This window comes from Lithobates pipiens, unplaced genomic scaffold (assembly GCF_037356315.1).
Source record: "Lithobates pipiens isolate NorthernLeopardFrog02 unplaced genomic scaffold, aLitPip1_a1.2 Scaffold_51, whole genome shotgun sequence".
NCBI lineage: Eukaryota > Metazoa > Chordata > Amphibia > Anura > Ranidae > Lithobates > Lithobates pipiens.
The window spans coordinates 563,231-585,519 of record NW_027507874.1 but is presented as its reverse complement, the minus strand read 5'-3'; the positions used below and the strand labels follow the sequence as shown (position 1 = coordinate 585,519).

At 45.0% G+C, this 22,289-nt stretch overlaps 1 protein-coding gene across 2 annotated transcripts; it reads left to right on the top strand.

Moving 5' to 3' along the window:
- The first annotated feature begins 2,530 nt into the window (after positions 1–2,530).
- LOC143957053 (oocyte zinc finger protein XlCOF7.1-like) lies at positions 2,531–22,289 on the top strand. Of its 2 annotated transcripts, none has more exons than XM_077467187.1 (8): positions 2,531–2,886; positions 3,654–3,786; positions 5,392–5,565; positions 5,652–5,775; positions 5,901–5,998; positions 6,090–6,192; positions 6,432–6,527; positions 10,949–22,289. In XM_077467187.1, the coding sequence occupies exons 2-8, from the start codon at positions 3,709–3,711 to the stop codon at positions 11,992–11,994; spliced, it is 1,719 nt and encodes a 572-aa protein (XP_077323313.1). In that variant the 5' UTR covers positions 2,531–2,886; positions 3,654–3,708; the 3' UTR covers positions 11,995–22,289. The 2 variants fall into 2 exon arrangements, with proteins under 2 accessions (XP_077323313.1, XP_077323314.1); XM_077467188.1 differs by lacking the exon at positions 2,531–2,886 and adding an exon at positions 4,543–4,650 and having other exon boundaries at positions 3,652–3,786.

The window sequence follows — 22,289 nt, the reverse complement described above, 5'->3', positions numbered from 1 at the left end:
TCCAGGTTCCCCTTCGTCTTCTCAAATTCTTGAGTTCTTGCAGGCAGGCCTGGACCTAGGGCTTGCATTAGGTACATTGAAGGTACAGGTGTCAGCGATCTCGGCAGCAACCAGTAGAAGATGGGCGGAGGATCCATTGTTAATCCAATTCTTTAAGGCCGTCAGGAAGATCAGACCACCAACCAAACAATCTTTTCCCACTTGGGACCTTACGGTCATCCTGGAGTCCTTAGCCAATCCACCCTTTGCCCCTTCGAACTCAATATCACTCTGGAATCTAACTTTAAAATTAGCCTTTCTGATAGCCATAACCTCCGGCAGACGGGTGTCAGAGCTCCAAGCTTTGGGAGCAGATCATGATCACATTATATTTTACCCAGATAGAGTGGAACTCAGAACAGTACGAGGGTTCATTCCCAAGGTCGCTTCATCCTTGAGCATGTCAGAACCCTGGGCACTCCCAACATTTTCTGAACAGGACTCTGTTGCTCTTCATGAATTAGACATCGCCTCCACTCTGAAATGCTATCTTCAAGCCACAGCTTCATTCCGGGCTTCCATCAGACTGTTCATAATTCCCTGGGGAAAATACAAAGGAAAGGAGGCATCAGCCAGAACGATCGCTTCATGGATCATCAAACTCATCCACAAGGTGTACAGGACAAAGGGACTAGAGACCCCTTTGGAGGTCAGGGCGCACTCCACAAGAGCGGTTTCTGCCTCTTGGGCGGCAAGAGCGAATGTGTCGATCGAAACTATTTGGCGGGCAGCGACCTGGTCGTCCCAACACACATTCCTGAAACATTACAGGGTGGACCCAGGAGCTCTCTCCTCAGTGGAATTTGGCAGACAGGCAGTCACTTCGGCCTTCGCCTCTTCTAAATAATAAATTCTTTAAATAAACCTCTAAGCATTATCCCACCCGTCTCAGCTAGTTATTTGTCACAGGTATGCTGCCATGGAGGCACCAGGAAAACAGAAAATTGTACCATACTTACCGTAATTTTCTTTTCCTGGTGCCTATCCATGGCAGCATACATTCCCACCCTCGGTATTCTATATTAACGAGAATGCGGGGGCTGTACTAACCTTTTCTTTTATAATATTCACTAGTCCTGAGGGAGGAGCCAAGGCGGAGCTTGTCACAGGTATGCTGCCATGGATAGGCACCAGGAAAAGAAAATTACGGTAAGTATGGTACAATTTTCTGTTTTCCTGTGGTAACAGGGGCATTTACACTGATAACCAGGGAACTCATTATCAGTGTAGTCCCATCAGTGTTGCATATCAGTGTCTATTAATACCACCTTATCAGTGCAGTCTCATCAGTGCCCATTAGGACAACTCCATCAGTGAAGCCTCATCAGTGTACCCTATCAGTGCCCCCTATCTGTGCCCATCAGTACAGCCTCATTGGTGCTCATCACTGCAGCCTCATCAGTGCCATCTCAACAGTGCAAGCCTCATCATTGCCCATCCGTGCAGCCTCATAAGTGAAACGTCATCGGCACACATCAGTCTGGAAAAAAAAATACTTATTTGCAAACTTATACAAATAAGAAAAAGTTTTTGGGTTTTTTTTTTTTCAAAATCCCTGGTCTTTTTTTGTTTGTTTATGTTAGGCAAAAAAAAAATGAAATCCAAGCTGTGATAAAATCTCACCAAAAGAAAGCTCTATCTGTCGCAAATGATAAGAATGTCATATGGATACAGTGTTGTATGTCCGCACAAATGTCATTGAAAGTGTGACAGCGCTGAAAACTGAAAATTGGCCTGGGCAGGAAGGGGGTGAAAACGGTATTGAAGTGCTATTGCATATATGGCTCCATGCACACTGAAGCTGATAAACTGCAGTTTATTGGAGTTTGGGCGTTTTTTGTAAAAGCCCATAAACTCCACTCTATGTTAGCCTATGTGTCCATGCACACATGGACGTTTTTCAGCTTTAATGAGCAGTGGAGTTTATGGGCTTTTTTCTGAACGCCAGAAATTCGCGTTCAAAGTGCCGTTTTTCAGCGGCAAAAAACGACAAACGCTCATTAACGCTCATTAACGCTCGTTCATTAGTGTTCGGCATTCTATTTTTCAATGCATTGTGGGATTTTTGGAGTGTCCTCTGTGTATTTTTATAAAAAACGCCCATTAACGCTAACGCTGTAAAACGCTCATTAACGCTCATTAACGCTAGTATAAAACGCTGTTAAAAGCAGGTTTTTCAACCAGCGTTTTCTGCCAGCAATCTGGCGTCCAGAAATAGCTTTTTTGAGCTTCAGTGTGCATGGAGCCTAAATGTGTTATCCTATGACATCCAGCCAGCAGGGAGCGCTCTGATCTAATACTACAGTTCAGGTAATTTTATTATAAAACGAAATAAGGGCTAGCATTTTCTTTTTCCTAAAAACTAAATTTGTCCAAGAAAAACTTTAGTCTAAAGTTCTAAATTTATTTTATTATCTTTGTTTTTCAGCTCAGGCTGGGTACCAATGAAGCTCCCTCCTGCCCTGCCATTCTGTCACCTATCATCAACTCTATCATTACTATTCCTCCCAGCAACGGAAACACTCCTCCTATTTCCGCGCAGCTGCTTCCTGGTTGCCATAGTGACGCCTATGATGGCGCGACTGAATATGCCAGAACACCGGCTGAACAATCTCCCATAAACAGGGAGCCGAATATGTCGTTACAAGGGGATCGTTTATTCCAGGGTGGAGCCATAGCCACCACTAGAGGACAACCCTGTAACCATGTGAGAGCAGAAAGTGTCCTCAGCGCAGGAGGGGCGGCGGCCATTTTGTCGTAGCCGGAAAAAAAAAAAAGGTGGAGAGAGGAGCTTTTGTAGCTGAAATAAACTTCCGTCTGCAAGAGTGTGTGTCCAGTGAGAAGGAGGTAATAATGTCTTCATATTATAAGGAGAGGGGGGTCATGTGACTCTAGTCAGGTCACATGTCCTGCTCACAGGTGGGGATTATTTATTCCAGGTATTTATATGGTGCTGACCATTTACAGAGCACTGTGCATATACATGTATGTTTTCCTTCTGCTCGTTCTGGTTTTGATTTAAAAAAGGGACTCTCCTCTTATAAACCATGTATAAGGCGGGGACCGCGTACCTCTCAGCTGTCCTAGAATGGATTTTTCACTGTAGTCCCTAGGTCCTGTGTACTGAGGCTTACCTCTGCCGCAGTAATGATTGTATTCTGTATGTTCATTTTATTTATCTGCATGCACATAGTCCCCGCCTACTTACTCTTCACCCATCACAGCTAGTCACTTTAGACGCACCCACTTTTTTTCATTCCTAAGCTAATCTCTGGGACTCCAGTATTTAAAGTGAAACGTTGTCAGAAGCAAAAGTCTGCCATCCAGGTGGCACTGCCCCCCTTGGATGCCACCATTATGGTACCCGTGCAGCTGCACCCATGGGCTCTGCCTGGCCTTTGGATCCTGGCTATTTAGGGCTCACTTCATGCCCTCTAAAAGGTTTCTCTTCATCCTGTTACTAGGCCTGAGCCAGCATTTTGACCTAATGTGGGGGGATGGGATGCTGAGTGTGAGCGGTGCCAACTCAGTATCTATACATTAGCATATGGGTTCAGACTTTGTTGTGTGTGTTCCCACAAGTATGACAGGTTTTTTTTTCTCTCTACTCATAGACAAAGTGAAGGTAAAACTGTCCATAAAGAAACACCTCAAATCACCTGCCTGAGGATGGAGAAAGAGCAGAGTCACATGACTGAGAAGATATTAAACCTCACGCTGGAGATCATCTACCTGCTGACTGGAGAGGTGAGGAGGATTCTGGGTGGTCACATGATATCACTCTTATCTCTAATAATAAAACACAGACCTGACTGGAGAAGTGAGGAGGATTCTGGGTGGTCAAATGACATCACTCTTATCACTATTAAAAAAACACAGACTTGACCAGAGAGGTGAGGAGGATTCTGGGAGGTCACATGACATCACTCTTATCTCTATTAATAAAACACAGACCTGACTGGAGAGGTGAGGGGTATTCTGGGAGATCACATGACATCACTCTTATCACTATTAAAAAAACACAGACTTGACCAGAGAGGTGAGGAGGATTCTGGGAGGGCACATGACATCACTCTTATCTCTATTAATTAGGGCTGTGCAAATTAAAGATTCATTCTTTGATTAATCGTAATTTTTTTTGATCGATCAAAATTCTTTTGATCGGTACTCACCTCTCTGCCGGCTTCCGGGTCTTCAGGGAGTTCCATCGGAGATCCGGTAACGTCACTGGACTCCTCCCCCCTTCCCCAAGTGCTTCCATCTGCTAACGAAGGGAAGGGGGGAGGAGTCCAGTGGCGTAGAAGTTCTGATTGAACGTAGCACATATACGGGGGAGGAGCTATGCATGACGTCACCCACTGCTGCCCTATGGAACTAACACGATAGCTTCACATGCTGTGTTTTTATCATATTTATGTGAGTAGTTTGTGTTTGAACACAAAAATTCAATCTTATACTTAAGCGGTGAGCACTTAGATCTTTTTTTTTCTACCCATGACCTAGCGTCCTTGGTGAGATCTAAGGAGACGTGAGAGAAGTTTATGGTCCGTGTCAACCCTTTTGATACCCGCTTGCATGACCACCTGTTTGCACAGGGGTCCATGCCATAAGGTGAGAGTGATTAGTTAGACCGGAGGTGGAGGGATTGTCACACTACTGCGGAAAAAAAAATACTTACGTCAGTGCTACAGCTTGAATTTAAAACGTATTTGTGTGAACTGTGAAGTTAAGTCATGGATTGTGGAAACGAACTAGTGTCGGGAGATTGTATATAGTGTATACCACATTTACCACTGACTAATGCAGAGTTGCAATGCAAGGAGATCAGCTAAAAGTAGTTGGATTTGTATGTGCATTATAATTAATTGAAATTAGTCAATTAATCGATTTGAAAAAAAAATTGATTAATCAAACACGAAAATTTTAATCAGTAACAGCCCTACTATTAATAAAACACAGACCTGACTGGAGAGGTGAGGAGGATTCTGGGAGGTCACATGACATCACTCTTATTTCTGTTAACAAAGCACAGACCTGACTGGAGAGGTGAGGGGGATTCTGGGAGGTCACATGACATCACTCTTATTTCTGTTAACAAAGCACAGACCTGACTGGAGAGGTGAGGGGGATTCTGGGAGATCACATGACATCAATCTTATCTCTATTAATAAAACACAGACTTGACCGGGGAGGCGAGGAGGATTCTGGGACTGGGACATGACATTGCTTATTGCTGTTTTAAAATTCAGACCTGACTAGCGAAGTGATGGATTTACGCAACCCTCAGGGGCAAAAACTGCAAATTATTTTACTAACTTATGTACTGAACTTTATTTCTTTTATAAACCACAGGAATGCCTTATAGTGAAGAAGCCATCTGAAGATCACATGACTCGTGTGTCACAAATTTGGAGCAGGAAACATAGCACCATGACAGAGCCTCCTTGCTCCCTAATAACAGAGATAAACAAAGACAAAAAGATTCTAGAAGTCACCCAGAAGATCATTGAGCTGCTGACAGGAGAGGTGAGCGGTACCGGGAATTATGGGACATTATCCAGTAACAGACAAGGGATGTGTCTGGATGGTGACGAAATCATTGTGTGTGTCAGGTTCCTATAAGGTGTCAGGATGTCACTGTCTATTTCTCCATGGAGGAGTGGGAGTATATAGAAGGACACAAGGATCTCTACAAGGACATCATGATGGAGAACCAGCCACCCCTCACATCACTGGGTAAGAGGAGACTTTCATTTCTTGTAAAGGAGAGAAGAGTATTGAGGATACACCTAGATACACACATCCTCTGATAAAAAAGACATAGAAACAATGTATTCAGTCAGTGTGTGTGTTTCCTACAGATGGATCCAGTAATGGGAACCCACTGGAGAGATGTCCCCGTCCTCTGTATTCCCGGGATTCCACACAGGAAGATCAGGAGATCCCTCAAGAGGATCAGGTAGCTAGAACTAAGAGTTTTAATGAAAGCTAAAGTTATAGTTGATTCAATTGTAGATAAAGTATTGTATAATCTTATGTATCATATCCAGGGTAAAGACCTTATTGTAAATAAAGTAGAATTTGAAGAAGGTCCATATGGGATGGGTGATGATCCATGTAAGGAGGAGGAAATCCTTCCAGAGATCAAAACAGGTGAGTAATAAACACTAAATCCAGAGAGGTGTCCCAGATTCTCCTTGTTCAATCACTACAACAATCTCTTCTCCTCCCCCCTCCTCTGTCAGTAGTCTATTAGACTCCGGCTCTCCTCCTCACATCATGTCATTGTGGGTTACCAGCCAAGAGACGTGACCAGTCTCCCCACACACACACTCTCTGGAGTCTCTCATACAGCTCAGTACAGGGGGCTTCACTTTCATCTTTATTCACAGACCCCGGAGAGACTCAGAGAGACATCAAAGAAGAGGAGGAGGAAGAAGTACATATGCGGATTAAAGAGGAGGAAGTTCCTGTAGAGATCAGCATAGGTGAGGAATAAACACTAAATTAAGAAAAGATTTGCTGATTCTTCCTGTTCAGTCACTATAGATAGAGGAACCCTGGATAAACAAGAAAAATCTAATAGCCAGTGCCCATGTACACAGCACATTCCTATATTGAATGGCCAGTTCTTGGTTCCCTCAATATCCACTTATAATGTGCCTCCTTGGATACATGTCACTACGTGTCTTCATTGTGTAATTGTTTGCCTATATGGTTCCTGCCTTGTTTCCTGATGGGAGCATTTTTGGTCATGTGACATTGATCATATCTGTGTTAAATTAAGAGAGATAAGAATGATGTCATGTGATCATCCCAGAATCCTCCTCCCCTGCTGTGGGTTCTGAGAGATGGGGGAAGGTGTGCTGGTGTGGAAAGTGCTTTCATAATAACTTTGAATCATTGAGGCTCAGCTTCACATATGGTTGTCACACTTACCCCTAACACAGGTGATCAGACACTATAGCTGGCTTCCATGTTCTTCACCTATAGCAGCCCTCATTCCCTTAAGGTAAGCAGACCTACCAGTACTCAGTTGCCCCAGGACTTATTCACAATGCTATAGCGCCTAGCCCCCACACCAGGGCAGGTGCAAATTGAGCACAACGAAGGAAAGGGTAGGGTAATATGGCGCTCTCTGGGATTTAGCAAAAAAATAAAAAATAATAATAATATAAATAAATGGTATATACGAGATACATGTATATATCTATTTGTGTGGGTTATGTATATATCCACACATCAGTGTCCACAATCAGGGGTTCATAGTATATATAGTTCATCAAAGTAGTCCATGAAGGTGGTCTGTAATGAAAGCTGTACACTAGTGGGATGGCAGTCTTAAAGCAAGAAGTAGCTCTAGGAGACAATAAAGAGAGAGAGACGGCGCCCTCTAAGTGCAGCAATAAACTGGCTAAAATGTATTAAAAAGGTTTAAAAACACTCACATTAGGTTAGTGGTGTAAAGGCACATCTTAACCACTTGCCGCCCGCCCTATTACAAATTGACGGTGGCAAAGTGGTTTCATAATCCTGATCGGACGCCATATGACGTGATCAGGATTATGAGCCGCTGCGCCCCCCCGGGGGCGCGCATCGCGGCGATCGTTGTTGCGGGGTGTCAGTCTGACACCCAGCAACTACGATCTCGGTAAAGAGTCTCCGCCGGAGACTCTTTACCATGTGATCAGCCGTGTCCAATCACGGCTGATCACAGTGTAAATGGGAAGAGCCGGTGATCGGCTTTTCCTCACTTGCGCCTGTCAGACGCGAGTAGAGGAGAGCTGATTGGCTGCTCCTCTGACAGGGGGGGGGTCTGTGCTGATCGATTATCAGCACAGCCCCCCCGAGGATGCCCACACTGGACCACCAGGGACGCCACCAGACCACCAGGGATGCTAAGCAAAAGGTAATCCTCCCTAGACCACCAGGCATGCCAGTCAGCACAATGGATGCCAATCAGTGCCCATAATGGATGCCAATCAGTGCCCACAATGGGCATCACTGATTGGCATGCATTATTGTTTGGCACTGATTGGCATCCATTAGTACAGTATAACACCAATGCTGCCTATGAGTGCCCACCTGTGCCGCCTATCAGTGCCCACCTGTGCCGCCTATCAGTGCCCACCCATGCCCATCTGTGCCGCCTATCCATGCCCATCTGTGCCGCCTATCCATGCCCATCTGTGCCGCCTATCCATGCCAGCTATCAGTGCCAATTTGTGCCACCTATCAGTGTCCATCCGTGTCGCCCATCCGTGTCGCCCATCCGTGTCGCCCATCCGTGCCGCCTATCAGTGTCCATCAATGCCACCTCATCAGTGCCACTTCACTGGTGCCACATCATTGGTGCCCATCAATGCCGCCTTATCAGAGCCCATCAGTGCCCATCAGTGAAGGAGAAAACGTACTTATTTACAAAGTTTTGAAACTGAAACAAAAAAAACATTTTTTTTTCTAAATTTTCGGTATTTTTTTATTTGTAGCGCAAAAAATAAAAACCGTCGAGGTGATCAAATACCACCAAAAGAAAGCTCTATTTGTGGGAAAAAAATGAAAAAAATTTCATTTGGGTACAGTGTAGCATGACCGCGCAATTGTCATTCAAAGTGCGACAGCGCTGAAAGCTCAAAATTGGTCTGGGCAGGAAGGTGTTTAAGTGCCTGGTATTGAAGTGGTTAAATACGATGTTTCATCCATATATCCATAGGGACAACTCATGGGGCTGTAGTACAGGGGTCAGAGCATCTGTCCTTTAGCCGATGGTTAGTGGCTTGGTCCATTCCATGACAATTTAACTGAGCACAGCAAACAGGTACTTGTGGTTGACAGACAGGCAGAGTGGTTCAATGACAGTCCAGGTAAAAGGCAGGCAGAGTTCAGAGAATTACAAAAACAATAAAAGTGAAGGTGCAAACACCTGGTGCATTATCCAAGTAAAAAGGTGATTTATTCAGACTTAATAAAACAAATTAAATGCATACTCACAAAGGTATGATGATGAACAGCTTATAGGTTGGAAGATAACATGAGATGCCCTCACATGGCAAGCATGCTTACTATGTGAGGTTGTTGCAGTATTTGCATTTATATGCATATATAAATATGCATACATATGCTGTTCATCATCATACCTTTGTGAGTATGCATTTTAATGTTCTTATTACATCTGAATAAATCACCTTTTTACTGTGGTAATGTACCAGGTATTTGCATCTTCCCTTTTATTGTTTTTGTAGTTCCACATTGGATTTTCCTCTCCGAGGAGGGCTGCATCCACCAAGTATTAGGCCGTGTATGTGATGTGTCGCCTATGCATCCATCTCTTTGAGGAGGATCTCTGAGCACTTGGAGTGTTTGCTTTTTTTCTTAATATTTCAGAGAATAGTTATCTGATCTGAGGTCATACACAGGAAAATCCAATCTATGAGAGCAAGGCAGATAACCAGGCAGCTTGATCAGGTATTACACACTCTATTTTTTTTTTTTAAAGCCTGTGGCGTGCAAAACACACTCCAAAAAACTTCACTGGTGCATAAAAAAGGTGCACACACATAAAGAGTGACACAAAAAAGTGCAGATGGGTACACAAGTCCTCTAAAATCAAAGGACCTTGTCCTGAATCCCCCGGGGCGTTAGGCTCCTGACAGGGACAAGGACACTTAAAACTTGGTCTTCCTGGCCGAAACCAGTCAGACCCCATTCTTTGGAAGGTCTGCCGAGACAGACCCACCCAAATACTTCCCCCGAAGGGAGACCCCAACCCTAAGAAAGAGGGCGAACTAAGCCAGAAGGCCATGTCCACCCCCTCCCCAGACTTTCAGGACAGGCCCTAGAACCTGTGACCCTACTCATCACAGCAAACGTGCAAAGTGACAAAACAAGACGTGACAAAACACACACTGAAAATAAATAAAAAGTGGGGAAGGGATAGTGGAGAGGAGAGTGAAAAGGTGGTCGTTGTGTGGTTAGGTCTGGGCAGGACAGGGGTGCGATTTTGTTGTAAATGCCATCAGTAACAGAATGAAGAAGGGAAGGGTTGAGGTTTGCGAAGGTTTCTGTGGGTAGTGGTTTGTGGGTTGGCAGCACGGGAGGTAGGAGACAAGGAGAGTTTAAAACAAATAAGGTTGTGATCAGAGAGAGAAAGGGGGGTGTTGGAGAGGTTGCAGGGAGTGCCGCAATGGGAGAATATGAGGTTGAGAGTATTGCAGTTGGAGTAAGTTTTGGTTTGTGTCCATTATGTTAGGTTAAAAGAGGAGGTTAGGTTAAGTAGTTGAGAAATGGTTGCAGTATTAACATTGGTTGGAATGTTAAAGTCACCTAGGATGATGGGAGATACTTCAGAGGAGAAAAAATAGGGTAGCCATGCAGAGAAGTCATCCAGAAAGCGTGACACTGGTCCAGGAGGCCGATAAATGACTGCAACCCTCAGACAAGCTGGAGAGAAAATATGAATGCAGTGCACTTTGAAAGACCAGGGGGAAAGAGAGGGAGGTGGGGGAAGAACTTGGAAGTATGACATCATGCACAGCTCTCTCTCACTCTTGTGAGAGTTTGCCAGGAAGGGAGGGGGGGGGTGAGTCATAAGAGGGCCAATGAGAAATGCAGAGCTGGAGGTGTGCCTCTGTGTAAATCCAGGAAGTGAACAGGCAGCAGCTTCAGCTTCCCACAGTTAAAATGGATGCAGCCAGATTCAGTGGAGGGTGATTTCTGCAGCATATTTGGCAAGTACAGAATCACAGTGTATATATATATATATATATATATATATATATATAAAATAATATGCAAAGTGGTTGGAGGGAAGCTTCAGAATGGCAAAGATGTTTTTATTACAACTTATGTGAACAGACTGAAGTTCCTCTTTAACTATTTATCTTATTCTTCCATCTCTTATTTTTCCCAGATGAACAACACATCAGTAATGACATGGAGGGACGTCCCCTAAATTATGGCACGTCCAGTTCTCTTGGAAAAAAAAATATTACTCCAAATTCCCATCAAGTCCTTCCCAGTGCAAATCTTTTATCTAACCCCTCTATGCATGGGGGGAGTTTTCTCAATCACTCCACTTCCATCACCCATCATACCAATCACAAAGGGGATGAAAAGTTTTCATGCTACATTTGTGGGAAATTCTTGACCAGGTATGAAACTCTCACTGTACACCACAGATCTTATACAGGGGAGAAGCCATGTTCTGTTTGCGGGAAATGTTTTCTTCGGAAATTGTGCTTAATTAATCAAGAAATAGTTGACCCTGAAGAAACCCCATATGTGTGTTCAGAATGCGGGAAATGTTTCAGCCAAAAGTCCAATCTTACTTACCACCTCCGGGTTCACACAGGTGAGAGGCCATTTTTCTGTTCCCAGTGTGGAAAATGCTTTAAAACAAATGCCCGTCTTCTCCAACATCAGAGAACGCATGCTGAGGTGAAGCCGTATTCTTGTTCAGAGTGTGGGAAATTTTTTACTACCAGTTCGGCTCTTGTCAAACACCAGAGTACTCACACCGGGCTGAGGCCGTATCCATGTTCAGAGTGCGGAAAATGTTTTACTACTCACTCCGTTCTCGTTAATCACAAGAGAACTCACACCGGTGAGAGGCCGTTCTCATGTTCGGAGTGCGGGAAGTGTTTCACTACTAGTTCAGCTTTGGCTGATCATCAGAGGATTCATACCGGGCAGAAGCCATATTCGTGTTCAGAATGCGGGAAATGTTTTACAACGCGCTCAGCTTTTGTTTATCACCAGAGGACTCACACCGGGCAGAAGCCATATTCGTGTTCAGAATGCGGGAAATGTTTTACTACAAATTCAGCTCTTGTTGGTCATCAGAGGACTCACACCGGGCAGAAGCCATATTCGTGTTCGGAATGTGAAAAATGTTTTACAACGCGTTCAGCTTTTGTTTATCACAAGAAAACTCATAACACGGATGAGATACAATAGTCAAAGGCCGCGTACACACGGGCGGATTGTCTGTCCAACTTAGTCTGCTGAACCGTGTTTCAGCGGACAATCCGCTCGTGTGTGGGCTTCAGCGGACTTTTTCAGCGGACAATCTGACGAACAAAGTCTTACGGAATTTCCGTAAGACAGTCCGTTCAAACTTGGTTTTGTCCGTCCAAACTTGGTTTCAGCGGACAGTCCGCTCGTGTGTAGGCAAGTTGGACGGACTAAGTATGGCGTATGCTCAGAAAGGATTTACACGGCCGAAGGTTGCATTGCAGTGTATAGGACGTCGTTTTTCTAGTCCCGTCGTACGTGCTGTACACGTCATCACGCACGCTTTCAGCGGACTGTCTGCTCATCGTGTGTGGTCAAGTCCGTTCATGCAAATTTTGAACGGACTGTCTGTCGGATTATCTGACGAACTTAGTTGGGCAGACAATCCGCCCGTGTGTACGCGGCCATACACAGAGCGGGGAAATGTTTTATCTAAAAAAATAAATTATCTCGTCAGAGAACTTACATTGGGCGGCAGCCATGTTCATGGTGAAAATGACTGAGATATATCACTATATCAGCACATTATGAAACATCTAATAACTCCTACTGGTGACTACAAGTAATGAACCCTGCATGGAAAAATGTGGAAAAATGTATTACGTTAACAGTCCACACAGACATTAAACCAGCTATAACTTCTGAATGAAGGAAGTTGTTTTCAGAGATTCTGACCCTTACACCATATCCTGCAGATTTTCAGAGTCGGCTGTTGGAGATGAGTGCTTTTTAGGCCTCCTTCAAACGACTGTAGCGTACACACACTTCATGGCCGTATTTGCCCACTCAGGAATTGCACAGGAGTTCCGTGCATCCTTGTGCAAGCAGTCTTATACATGTAAATTAGGACACTGTGGCTGTATGGACACAGCCACTGCTCCCAATTTGATAGCCATGGGGGTGCACGGCCTCAAGCACAAAGTGCATTTAAGGCCATGCATCTGCATGGCTGTTAGAGTGGAAATAAACCCATTGAATTAACAGTTTAAAAAGAAATGTATTAACCGGCACATGCTGGGAATATAACGGTCACATGCTTGTTATCTCAATCAAACTGTCAAATGCACGTGATCACACATGCAGCACCATGGCAGCCGAAGATCAAACAGAGGCCAAGCTGGTAGCTCCCTTGGCTTAAATAAGAGTGTTTAGTTCCGCTTTAAATTGGGAGTAGCGGCTGTGTCTGCAGCCATTGCATCCTAGTATGACATGAATGTAACAACAAGGGAATGAACAAGTATGCATCACCCTGCGGGCAAACACTGACCTCACACGGGCATATGCTATAGTATGCCTGTGTAAACAAGGCCTTAATAGCTAAAAGACATTGCGCACCTTGTTTTTTTGCACACTTGAAAACATGAACAGTATATCCTAGTTATATGCCTTTTTGTATTTCCTTTTTGCATTTTGTTTTTATCCTTATATTAACTGTGCTTTCAAGTATTTGTCATCATTAGCAAAGCCGAATTAAAGCCTAACTCCAGGTGTACTTTCATTTAAACTAGCTTGATGGGCCAAGCTGGCCCAAACAAACTATTTCCTTTACAAATTGATGCAGCTGCTGTCAGCACTATATAAACTCTGTGTAGAATAAGCTACATAAAGTATACAGCGGTGTTATCTGGCAGTAGGAGTGCTTCTCAGCCATTTACAGGAAGCCTTTTGTATTTTTATACATTGAATACAAGGCTTTCTCTGATTGGCTGTGGGTGGAAGTTGTGATGTCATGCACCTGGCTCTCCACATCAGCCGATCAGAGGGAGCCGGGTATTCACTGATAAAAATACAAGGCTTCTTGTGAATGGCTGCAAAGCACACAGCCAGACTAGATGTTATTTCAGCAGCAGACAGGAAGTTCCTGTACTGCTCCAGAACACAGCCGACGCTACATACAGTTTATACAGGACTGACGGTAGCCCATCAATTAGTAAAGGAAATAGTTTGTTTGGGCCACCTTGGAACAAAAAAGTGAAAATAAACCTGGAGGTAGGTTTTAAGGCAGAAAGTGCCTAGGCAAGGTAGCTGGTTTGACATGGAAAAGGAATGCAATAGGTACACAGAAGGTTGCGTCATTTGCATTTTCTGTACTGTTATGGTGCCATCAGACCACAAGGGAGGATCAGTTTGTAGGTAGTTTGCAGGCAAGGGACAGGTCCACAGCTTTGGCCAACTGTGCATTGCCCCTTGTATACTGCAGGAGAATTTGAGGCTGTAGATGGGTCTTATAGACATTTACAGGTTGCCTCATGGATTATCCAACTCTGGTCATTAGTTACATCCCAGTAAAATACCAGATGATTTTCAAGAAGGAAAAACTCCTTTAGCCTTAAAAGGAATTAAAATTACATAGAGGGTTAGATTTTAGGGTTCGAGTATTGCCATAAGTCGGGAGAGAGAGATTTAGGGTTAGAGAATGGCCCACAGCCAAGATGGTTTGATTTAGGGTTAGATTTAGGGTTATGGTGTGTACACAACTTTTGTTTCTGATTTAGACTTTACAAACAAAAATTTCCAAAGGGACAAACTCCAAAATTGTAATCGTATGTAAACAGAACTAACGATTTCCGTTTAATGTGTATTGTTTCTCCATCAAATAATAAAAAATCCTTTGTCAGTTAAGAATTTCCGTACAATAAGTACCATCCTTGGGTTTGACTTGCTGTGAAACATGGAAGAAAACTGGACGATCGTTCGCCCAATTTTCTTATAGTCTGTACCCAGCTTTAGAGTATGGCCCACAGCAAGAACTAGCATTACAGAAGATTAGAACTACGGGGAGGATTACTGCCAAGTGAAATGTACAATGTCCTGTAAGCGTTATTATGTCAATGTAATTTTAAAAGTTATTTATTAAAATTATATTTTGTAGTCCTGTCATGAAGGTCCTTGTACAGGAATTTATGTCTCTGTCTCTCGGTTGTTCTGAGTTGTCACTGTCACGCACTGTCCCTTTGGAGACTACAAGTGGCTGTGCTGATGCACATTGTATAGGCATGATCCACGGTTGCCACCACCCAGAAACCTACCTGGGAATATGAGATGTAGCAGTTGCTGGTGTGTATGTAGTCAGGAAGTGGTTGTAAAGTGACTGTAGTTCAGGCAGGGGGTGTTGATTTGGCCATTAGCTTCAAGGGACTGTAAAATAAATACATATGTTTCTGCAAGGACTTTCATTTGGTGTGTTAGTATCCTGGCGTAACCTACCACATGAATACAAAAGAACACTACTGCACAAGCATAGAATAATAGTATAGAGCCATTGGGGTGCTTTGCCAATACATCAAGATAAAATGTCTTTGGGCTGTAATTGTGTACTGAAAATTGCCATCTAACGTTCCTATGTGACATAGAGGGAATATGCTTCATAAGGAAATGATCACAACATGAGACTATTAGCCAAAACCTGCTTGTAGCTATTAGCAAAGATGGACTGTCTACCGATAGAAGTGTCACCTCTTTTACAATATATGGAACATGGTTTAGCGTTGCTGGAAAACTGGTCAAAGCAAACTGCAGTTCCATTTTTCTAAATGTGAAAAAAGAATCCTCTCATAGAATAAATGTTGGGGGTACAGTGCTGGCCATGACTGCAGAAGAAACAGATTTGGGGTGTTTATTTCAGAAAATTGCAGAATGAGCAAAATGTGTGGTCAGGCAGTGGGGAAAGTAAATCAAATCAGTGGATGCCTTCCTAGAGGTAGCATTAACATAAAAAAGGTGGTCATGATCCCAATATATAGCTCTTTGGAGTTATCACTAGTAGGCTCACCAGCATAAGAAAAGAGGTCCTGATTCCCCTATATGGAGCTTTAAGCAGGCCATGGATGATATGATTGTTGCAGGAAAGAAAACTGATTCCCCTATCAATACAGTCAGTGTTGGGGGGTGTGTATCAGGGAGCCGTCCCTGCTAGTGGCAATAATCACATGTAGAAATCTGGCATGCTGTTTTATACCCAAGTCAATTGCTGGATCAACTTGGGTACAATGAGCCTGCCCATATATGGCCGGCATTAGTTATCACTAGAGGGATCAACAACATGAGGAAGGAGCTCCTGATCCCATTATATAGATCTATATCACTAGAGGGATCACCAACAGGAGGAAGGAGGTCCTGATTCCTCTATATAGATATTTATAACTAGAGGGATCACCAGAAGGAAAAACGGGGTCCTGATCCCACTATAAAGATCCCTAGTAATCACCAGCAGGAGGAAAGAGGTCCTGTTCCCACTTTATAGATCTTTATTGAACACTAGAGGGCTCATAACGGGCAATCATCTTTTACAAAGGCAGTTCCCCATTCTGCCTCTGTAATAGGCGATTGCGGGTCGCAGGCAAACATAGAGTCCACCCGATCCGCAGGCACACTCCCACATCGTGCAGCGGGTGCGTGTGTGCTGCCGCCGGCGCGTGCAGCTGAGCCTGAGCAAGCCGCCATACAGCTACGACGATTCACGCAGGAGAGCCAATCTGTTGCCATATAATGACACAACTGTGCAAGGCTGGACAACCTGTACAACTGTGCAAGGCTGGAGTTCTCCTTAAGCCACCCTATGCACTATGTGTTTTATAAAAATAAGCCGTTCTTTACCTTATGCCAGAGCGCCGCTCACTTGACCCACCACCTTTCTCTCCTCCCCACTACCCTACTGATGTCAGCAGGGTTTTCTCGGCCTGCCTGCTGCAGCTGTCAGACGGGGAGAGCAGAGAGGAGGCGGGTCACTGGACCTGACAAAAGGTAAAGAATGGCTTATTTTTTATAAAACACAGAAACGGGCAAAAAAGATTATTAAATGGAGAGAATGGTTTAAAGTGCATAGGGTGGCTCCACAACCACTTTGAAAAGGAGGACTCCAGCCTTGCACAGTTGTACAGGTTCCTCTCCTGTACTGAGATAGCTAAGGCCGCGTACACACGCGGGGACTGTTCGGCCAACTTTGTCCGCTGAACAGTGTTTCGGCGGACAGTCCGCCCGTGTGTGGGCTTTCAGCGGACAGTTTCAGCGAACAGTCCGCTGAACAAGGTTTTTCGGAAATTCCGAAAAACTGTCCGCTGAAACTTTGTTTCAGCGAACAGTCCCCTCGTGTGTAGGCTTGTTCGTCAAACTAAGTTCCGCGCATGCTCAGAAAGGATTTACACGCCGAAAGTTATAATGCAGTGTATAGGACGTCGTATTTTTCGTCCCGTCGTACGTGCCGTTCACGTCATCGCGCACGGTTTCAGCAAACTGTTCGTTCGTCGTGTGTGGCCATGTCCGTCCATGCTAATTTTGAGCGGACTGTTTGCTGAAACTGTTTGATGGACAAAGTTGGGCGAACAGTCCCCGCGTGTGTACGCGGCCTTACTCTGATTTCACTGCAAACTAGGAGCTTCTCATAGTGTGCATTAGAAGCTGTGGAAAGTCAGATACTGTCAGGAACCATGAAACAGACAGACAGAAATACAATCAAATCACACTTGTTTATTAATAAAAATAAAAAGGTAAATAGAAAAAAGCTTAGTCAAGCATAGTGTCACGTACCTTAAGGCAGAGCCCGGAATGTAGGGAGCGGCCTCTTGTAGACCTCTGACTCGGGAGGCCCTGGTAGTGATGACAGGGGCTCGGGAGCACAGAGGAGCACAAGTGCCTGACTGGATGGTTGATGTAGAAAGCAGCAGACTGTTGATGGTGGAGGTGTCCTGTAGTCCAACAGCGGAATGCAGGTAATGGTAAGGTTAAGCAGACAGCAGGAGGATTCCTGTAGTCCGGCAGCGGAGTGCAGGTGATCGCAGGATACAACGGACAGCGGGAGGAGTTCTGTAGTCCAACAGTGGGTGCAGGTGCAAACAGGATATAGCTGGTAGTGGAAAAAGTCCTGTAGTTCGCAGCAAGAGGTAGGAGGCAACAGGGCACAGGGGAGACAACCGCCGGGTGCGGTGGTGGACTGGGAGGTGTCCTGTAGTCCAGCAGCGATAAACAGGCAACCGCCAGATAATGGATAGTACAACAGTCCAGGTCAGGCACAGGCGAGCAGATCAGGTACAGAAACGGAATCCAGAAGAGTAGTCGGGTACAAAGCCAAAAGTCGGGGGCAGGCAGCAAACAGCGAAGTCAGGAACAAGCCGGGTTCAATACGGATCAGGATACGGATTCAGATTCAGGTTCAGATACAGGATACCAGAGTACACAGGAACGCTGTTGATCGGGCAGCAAAGCAGTAAAGCAAGGATCCACTTTAAATAGCGCCATTGGCGCCAATTGCGTCAAACGGCCGCGCGCGCTCCCGCGATAACGCTCTTCTTACCGCACAGAAGATCTTCTGTGTCTTACGCCGCTCGGATGCCGGTGAGAAGGATCTTCCTGACACATAGCCAGAATCCTGTAGCCAGATCGGGTAGTCAGCCAGTCCAAAGTTCATTAACCAGATCGGGTAATCAGCCAGGCCGGAAGTCAGGGATCCAAGGAGAGCAACCGCAAGCAGGATAAGAAGCCAGGTGGGATGTCAGCAAGCCAGTCTTGAAACAAACAGCAGGAGATGGTTCCCTGTGATGTGACCAACGCAAAGGCAAATGAAAAAGTGAACAGGAAGGCTTTAAATAGGCAGGTCAGACGAGCAGCATCGGGAACAGCTGGTAACTGTAGAAAGAGAAGAGAGCTGGCAATTAGCCGACAGCTGAGGAGGAAGGGCTAAGCCAGCCCTGACAGATACACCAATCAGCCATAAAATAATGTCCATTCACCATAACATGACCACCCACCTAATATTAAAGAGGAAGTAAACCTTGATAAGTTTACCTCCTCTTTCATTCCCTGCAAAGGTTAAGCATAATGGACTACTATGCATCGCATAGTAGTCCATTATGTGTCACTTACCTGACACAGGAGCCAGCGATGTCACCGCTGTCCCCTGTAGTCCGGCGCATCCATCTTCTCGGTGGGTCTCGCCAATCCGCCACTGTCATTCGGCGAAGCCGCAATGACGTCACTCCCGCGCATGCGCACGGGAGCCGCCACGCGCGGCATATTTGCCGTTGACGGTGCCGCGCTCAGTGCGCCTGCACGCCGCTGTCTACGGCGCATGCGCCGTAGACAGCAGTGCCTGTCTTTCAGCAAATATCTCCTAAACCGTGTAGGTTTAGGAGATATTTCTTGGACCTACAGGTAAGCCTTAATCTAGGCTTACCTGTAGGTCAAAGTGTGTTGTAAGTCTGGGCCCCCATGGATTGGCCATCCCACAGGTGCTCAGTTGGATTGAGTTCTGGAGAATACAGAAGCCAAGTCAACATTTCAAAGACATCTTCTTCCATGGTGCCAGTTAGAGCATTTAAAACATTCAGGGTGTCCTTTTATGCACAGGTGGATCTGACTTGAGGAAAGGGTTCTCCCTGAAACATCATTGGTCTCTTTCATCCCAAGTGTCTGTGCATACCAGCGAGCTATTTTATTTCTGGTACCCGTCTGCTACGCTCTTATACACCTGTGAATAGGGATGGCCAAACTGTTCGCCCGGCGGTCGGTTTGCGGCGAATTTCAGCCGGCGGACTTACGTGTTTACTGTGTAAAAGAACTTTCACCTATGATGACAGATCCATCATGGGGTACAGGACAGCCAATTGAGACATTACAGCACATGGACACTTGGACATTCCCCCTAACTTATAAATAGACCCGATCCGGCGGCCATTTTACATTCTTTCTACTGTCACTATAGGGAGAGGTTGCTGTGTGGAGCAGGGAGAGACTGCAGTGACCCAAATCGCTAGCTATTAGGTCCACAAAAGTTCTTTTAAGGACTGGTATGGTATAGGTGTTAGGTGTAGTTCAGAATATAGGTTTGAGGCACTGCTATTCAAGTCATTGTTGCTGCAGATTGTCTTTTGTCAGGGCTGAGAGAGGGACAGATAGGACGCTGTGTGTTGCAGAGAGGGACAGTCAGTTTAATCATTAGCTGTTACTATTAGGTCCACAAAAGTCCTTTTCAGGACTGGTATGGTGTAGTAGTACAGGATATAGTTTTGAGTGCTATTCAAGTTATTGTTGCAGCAGCCTGTGTTTTGTCAGTTTAAATAGGGACAGACAGGAAGCTGTGTGTGGCATTGAGGGACAGTCAGTTTAATCAGTAGCTGTTACTATTCGGTCCACAAAGGTCCTTTTCAGGACTGGTATGGTAATAGGCTTATACACGTATAATATTCTTTCTTCCAAATATAGAAAGAATATTATACTTGACTGCTGCCCTTCTGCTGCAGTAGTCCTTTATGAGTATAGGGACTGAGGTACAGTCTGCTAATCACAACCTACTAGTTCCACAAAGGTCCTTCTAAGGACTGGTAAGGTATAGTGTACTACAGTATATAGGGTTGAGTGAGGTACAGTCTGCTAATCCTTAAGGACTGGTATAGGTCCACAATATATAGGGTTGAGGTGCACTACTGCTGACTGCTGTCCTATTCTGCGGCAGTCCTTGATCAGTATAGGGACTGAGGTACAGTCTGCTAATCACAACCTACTAGTTCCACAAAGGTCCTTCTAAGGACTGGTAAGGTATAGCGTACTAGAGTATATAGGGTTGCAAATCCTTAAGGACTGGTATAGGTCCACAATATATAGGGTTGAGGTGCACTACTGCTGACTGCTGCCCTATTCTGCAGCAGTCCTTGATCAGTATAGGGACTGAGGTACAGTCTGCTAATCACAACCTACTAGTTCCACAAAGGTCCCTATAAGGACTGGTAAGGTATAGTGTACTACAGTATATAGGGTTGAGTGAGGTACAGTCTGCTAATCCTTAAGGACTGGTATAGGTCCACAATATATAGGGTTGAGGTGCACTACTGCTGACTGCTGCCCTATTATGCAGCAGTCCTTTATCAGTATAGGGACTGAGGTACAGTCTGCTAATCACAACCTACTAGTTCCACAAAGGTCCTTAAGGACTGGTATAGGTGTACTATTTGGTGTGCAGTATATAGTTGTGTAATACACGTATAAAATACTTGCACATATAGAAAGCATAGTATAGTGCGTTTCCACTGTCCAGCATTGTGACTGCTGAGCGGTTCTGCAGCGATACTACAAAGAGTGACAAACGCAATCCAAAAAAAAGTATTGTAACTGGTGTGATAGACCAGTGGCCCCCAAAAACAATAGATTGAAGCGGGGTGTTATATACCTTCTTCCACATACATACTGCACTTCTGTAGAGAGTTTTGTCACAGGGTAATTTAAAAAATGACAGGCAGAGGAAGAGGCAGGCCCTTCCGCAGGGGTGGTAGGGGTAGGGCAGGAGCAACAGGCTTGAGCCAAAGTGGGAAATTGCAGAAGGTGCGTGCAATTACATCAAAGGAAGCACCAGAATTGGTTGAGTGGCTCACTCAGCCTTACTCTTCTGCACCCTCTGCTGTGCATATTATGAGGGGCTCCCACCATCCCTGTGCTATGCTCATTATGAGGGGCTCCCACCATCCCTGTGCTATGCTGACTTACTCCTGGGGCTGCTTACGGTGCAGGTGTCAGTGCTGTATATCACGGTGCTGGTGTCAGATCACTCTATCACGGTGCAGGTGTCATTGCTGTATGTTACGCTACTGATGTCAGTGCTCTCTATCACGGTGCTGGTGTCAGATCACTCTATCACGGTGCAGGTGTCATTGCTGTATGTCACGCTGCTGATGTCAGTGCTCTCTATCACGGTGCTGGTGTCAGATCACTCTATCATGGTGCAGGTGTCATTGCTGTATGTCACGCTGCTGGTGATCATCTCCTGCACCCTCTTCTTTGCCTACCCTGACCTTCCCTCTCCTCCATTGCCTTCATGCGCTCCACAGTCCTGAATTGTCACAATTTCACATATAAAAAAAGAATGCTTGTAGTTGTCGATCCCAGATTCACCTCATACATGTGTTATGTCATTGGCCATGTGGTGGGACTATGTTTGCACAGCTAGTAATTATTTTGTGGCTGCAAATTTGACCTGTAGGTTTGCAAAGTTCGCCTCCCATTGAAGTCAATGGTGCCCGCCGCGAACGTTACGGTTCGCAAACTATCGGCCGCGTTCGCGAAACGTCCCGTCGAAAGTTCGTCCATCACTACCTGTGAATGCTAAGAATCTCACTATCCTGACACTGGTTATTATATTGGGGTACTATGCATCAGGATTGGCTTATGCCTAGTTTCATGGTGAGTTCTGATTTGTCAATGTTGTATTATATCTGTATAATTAATGCAAGTAAATGATTAAACACTGTACTGTT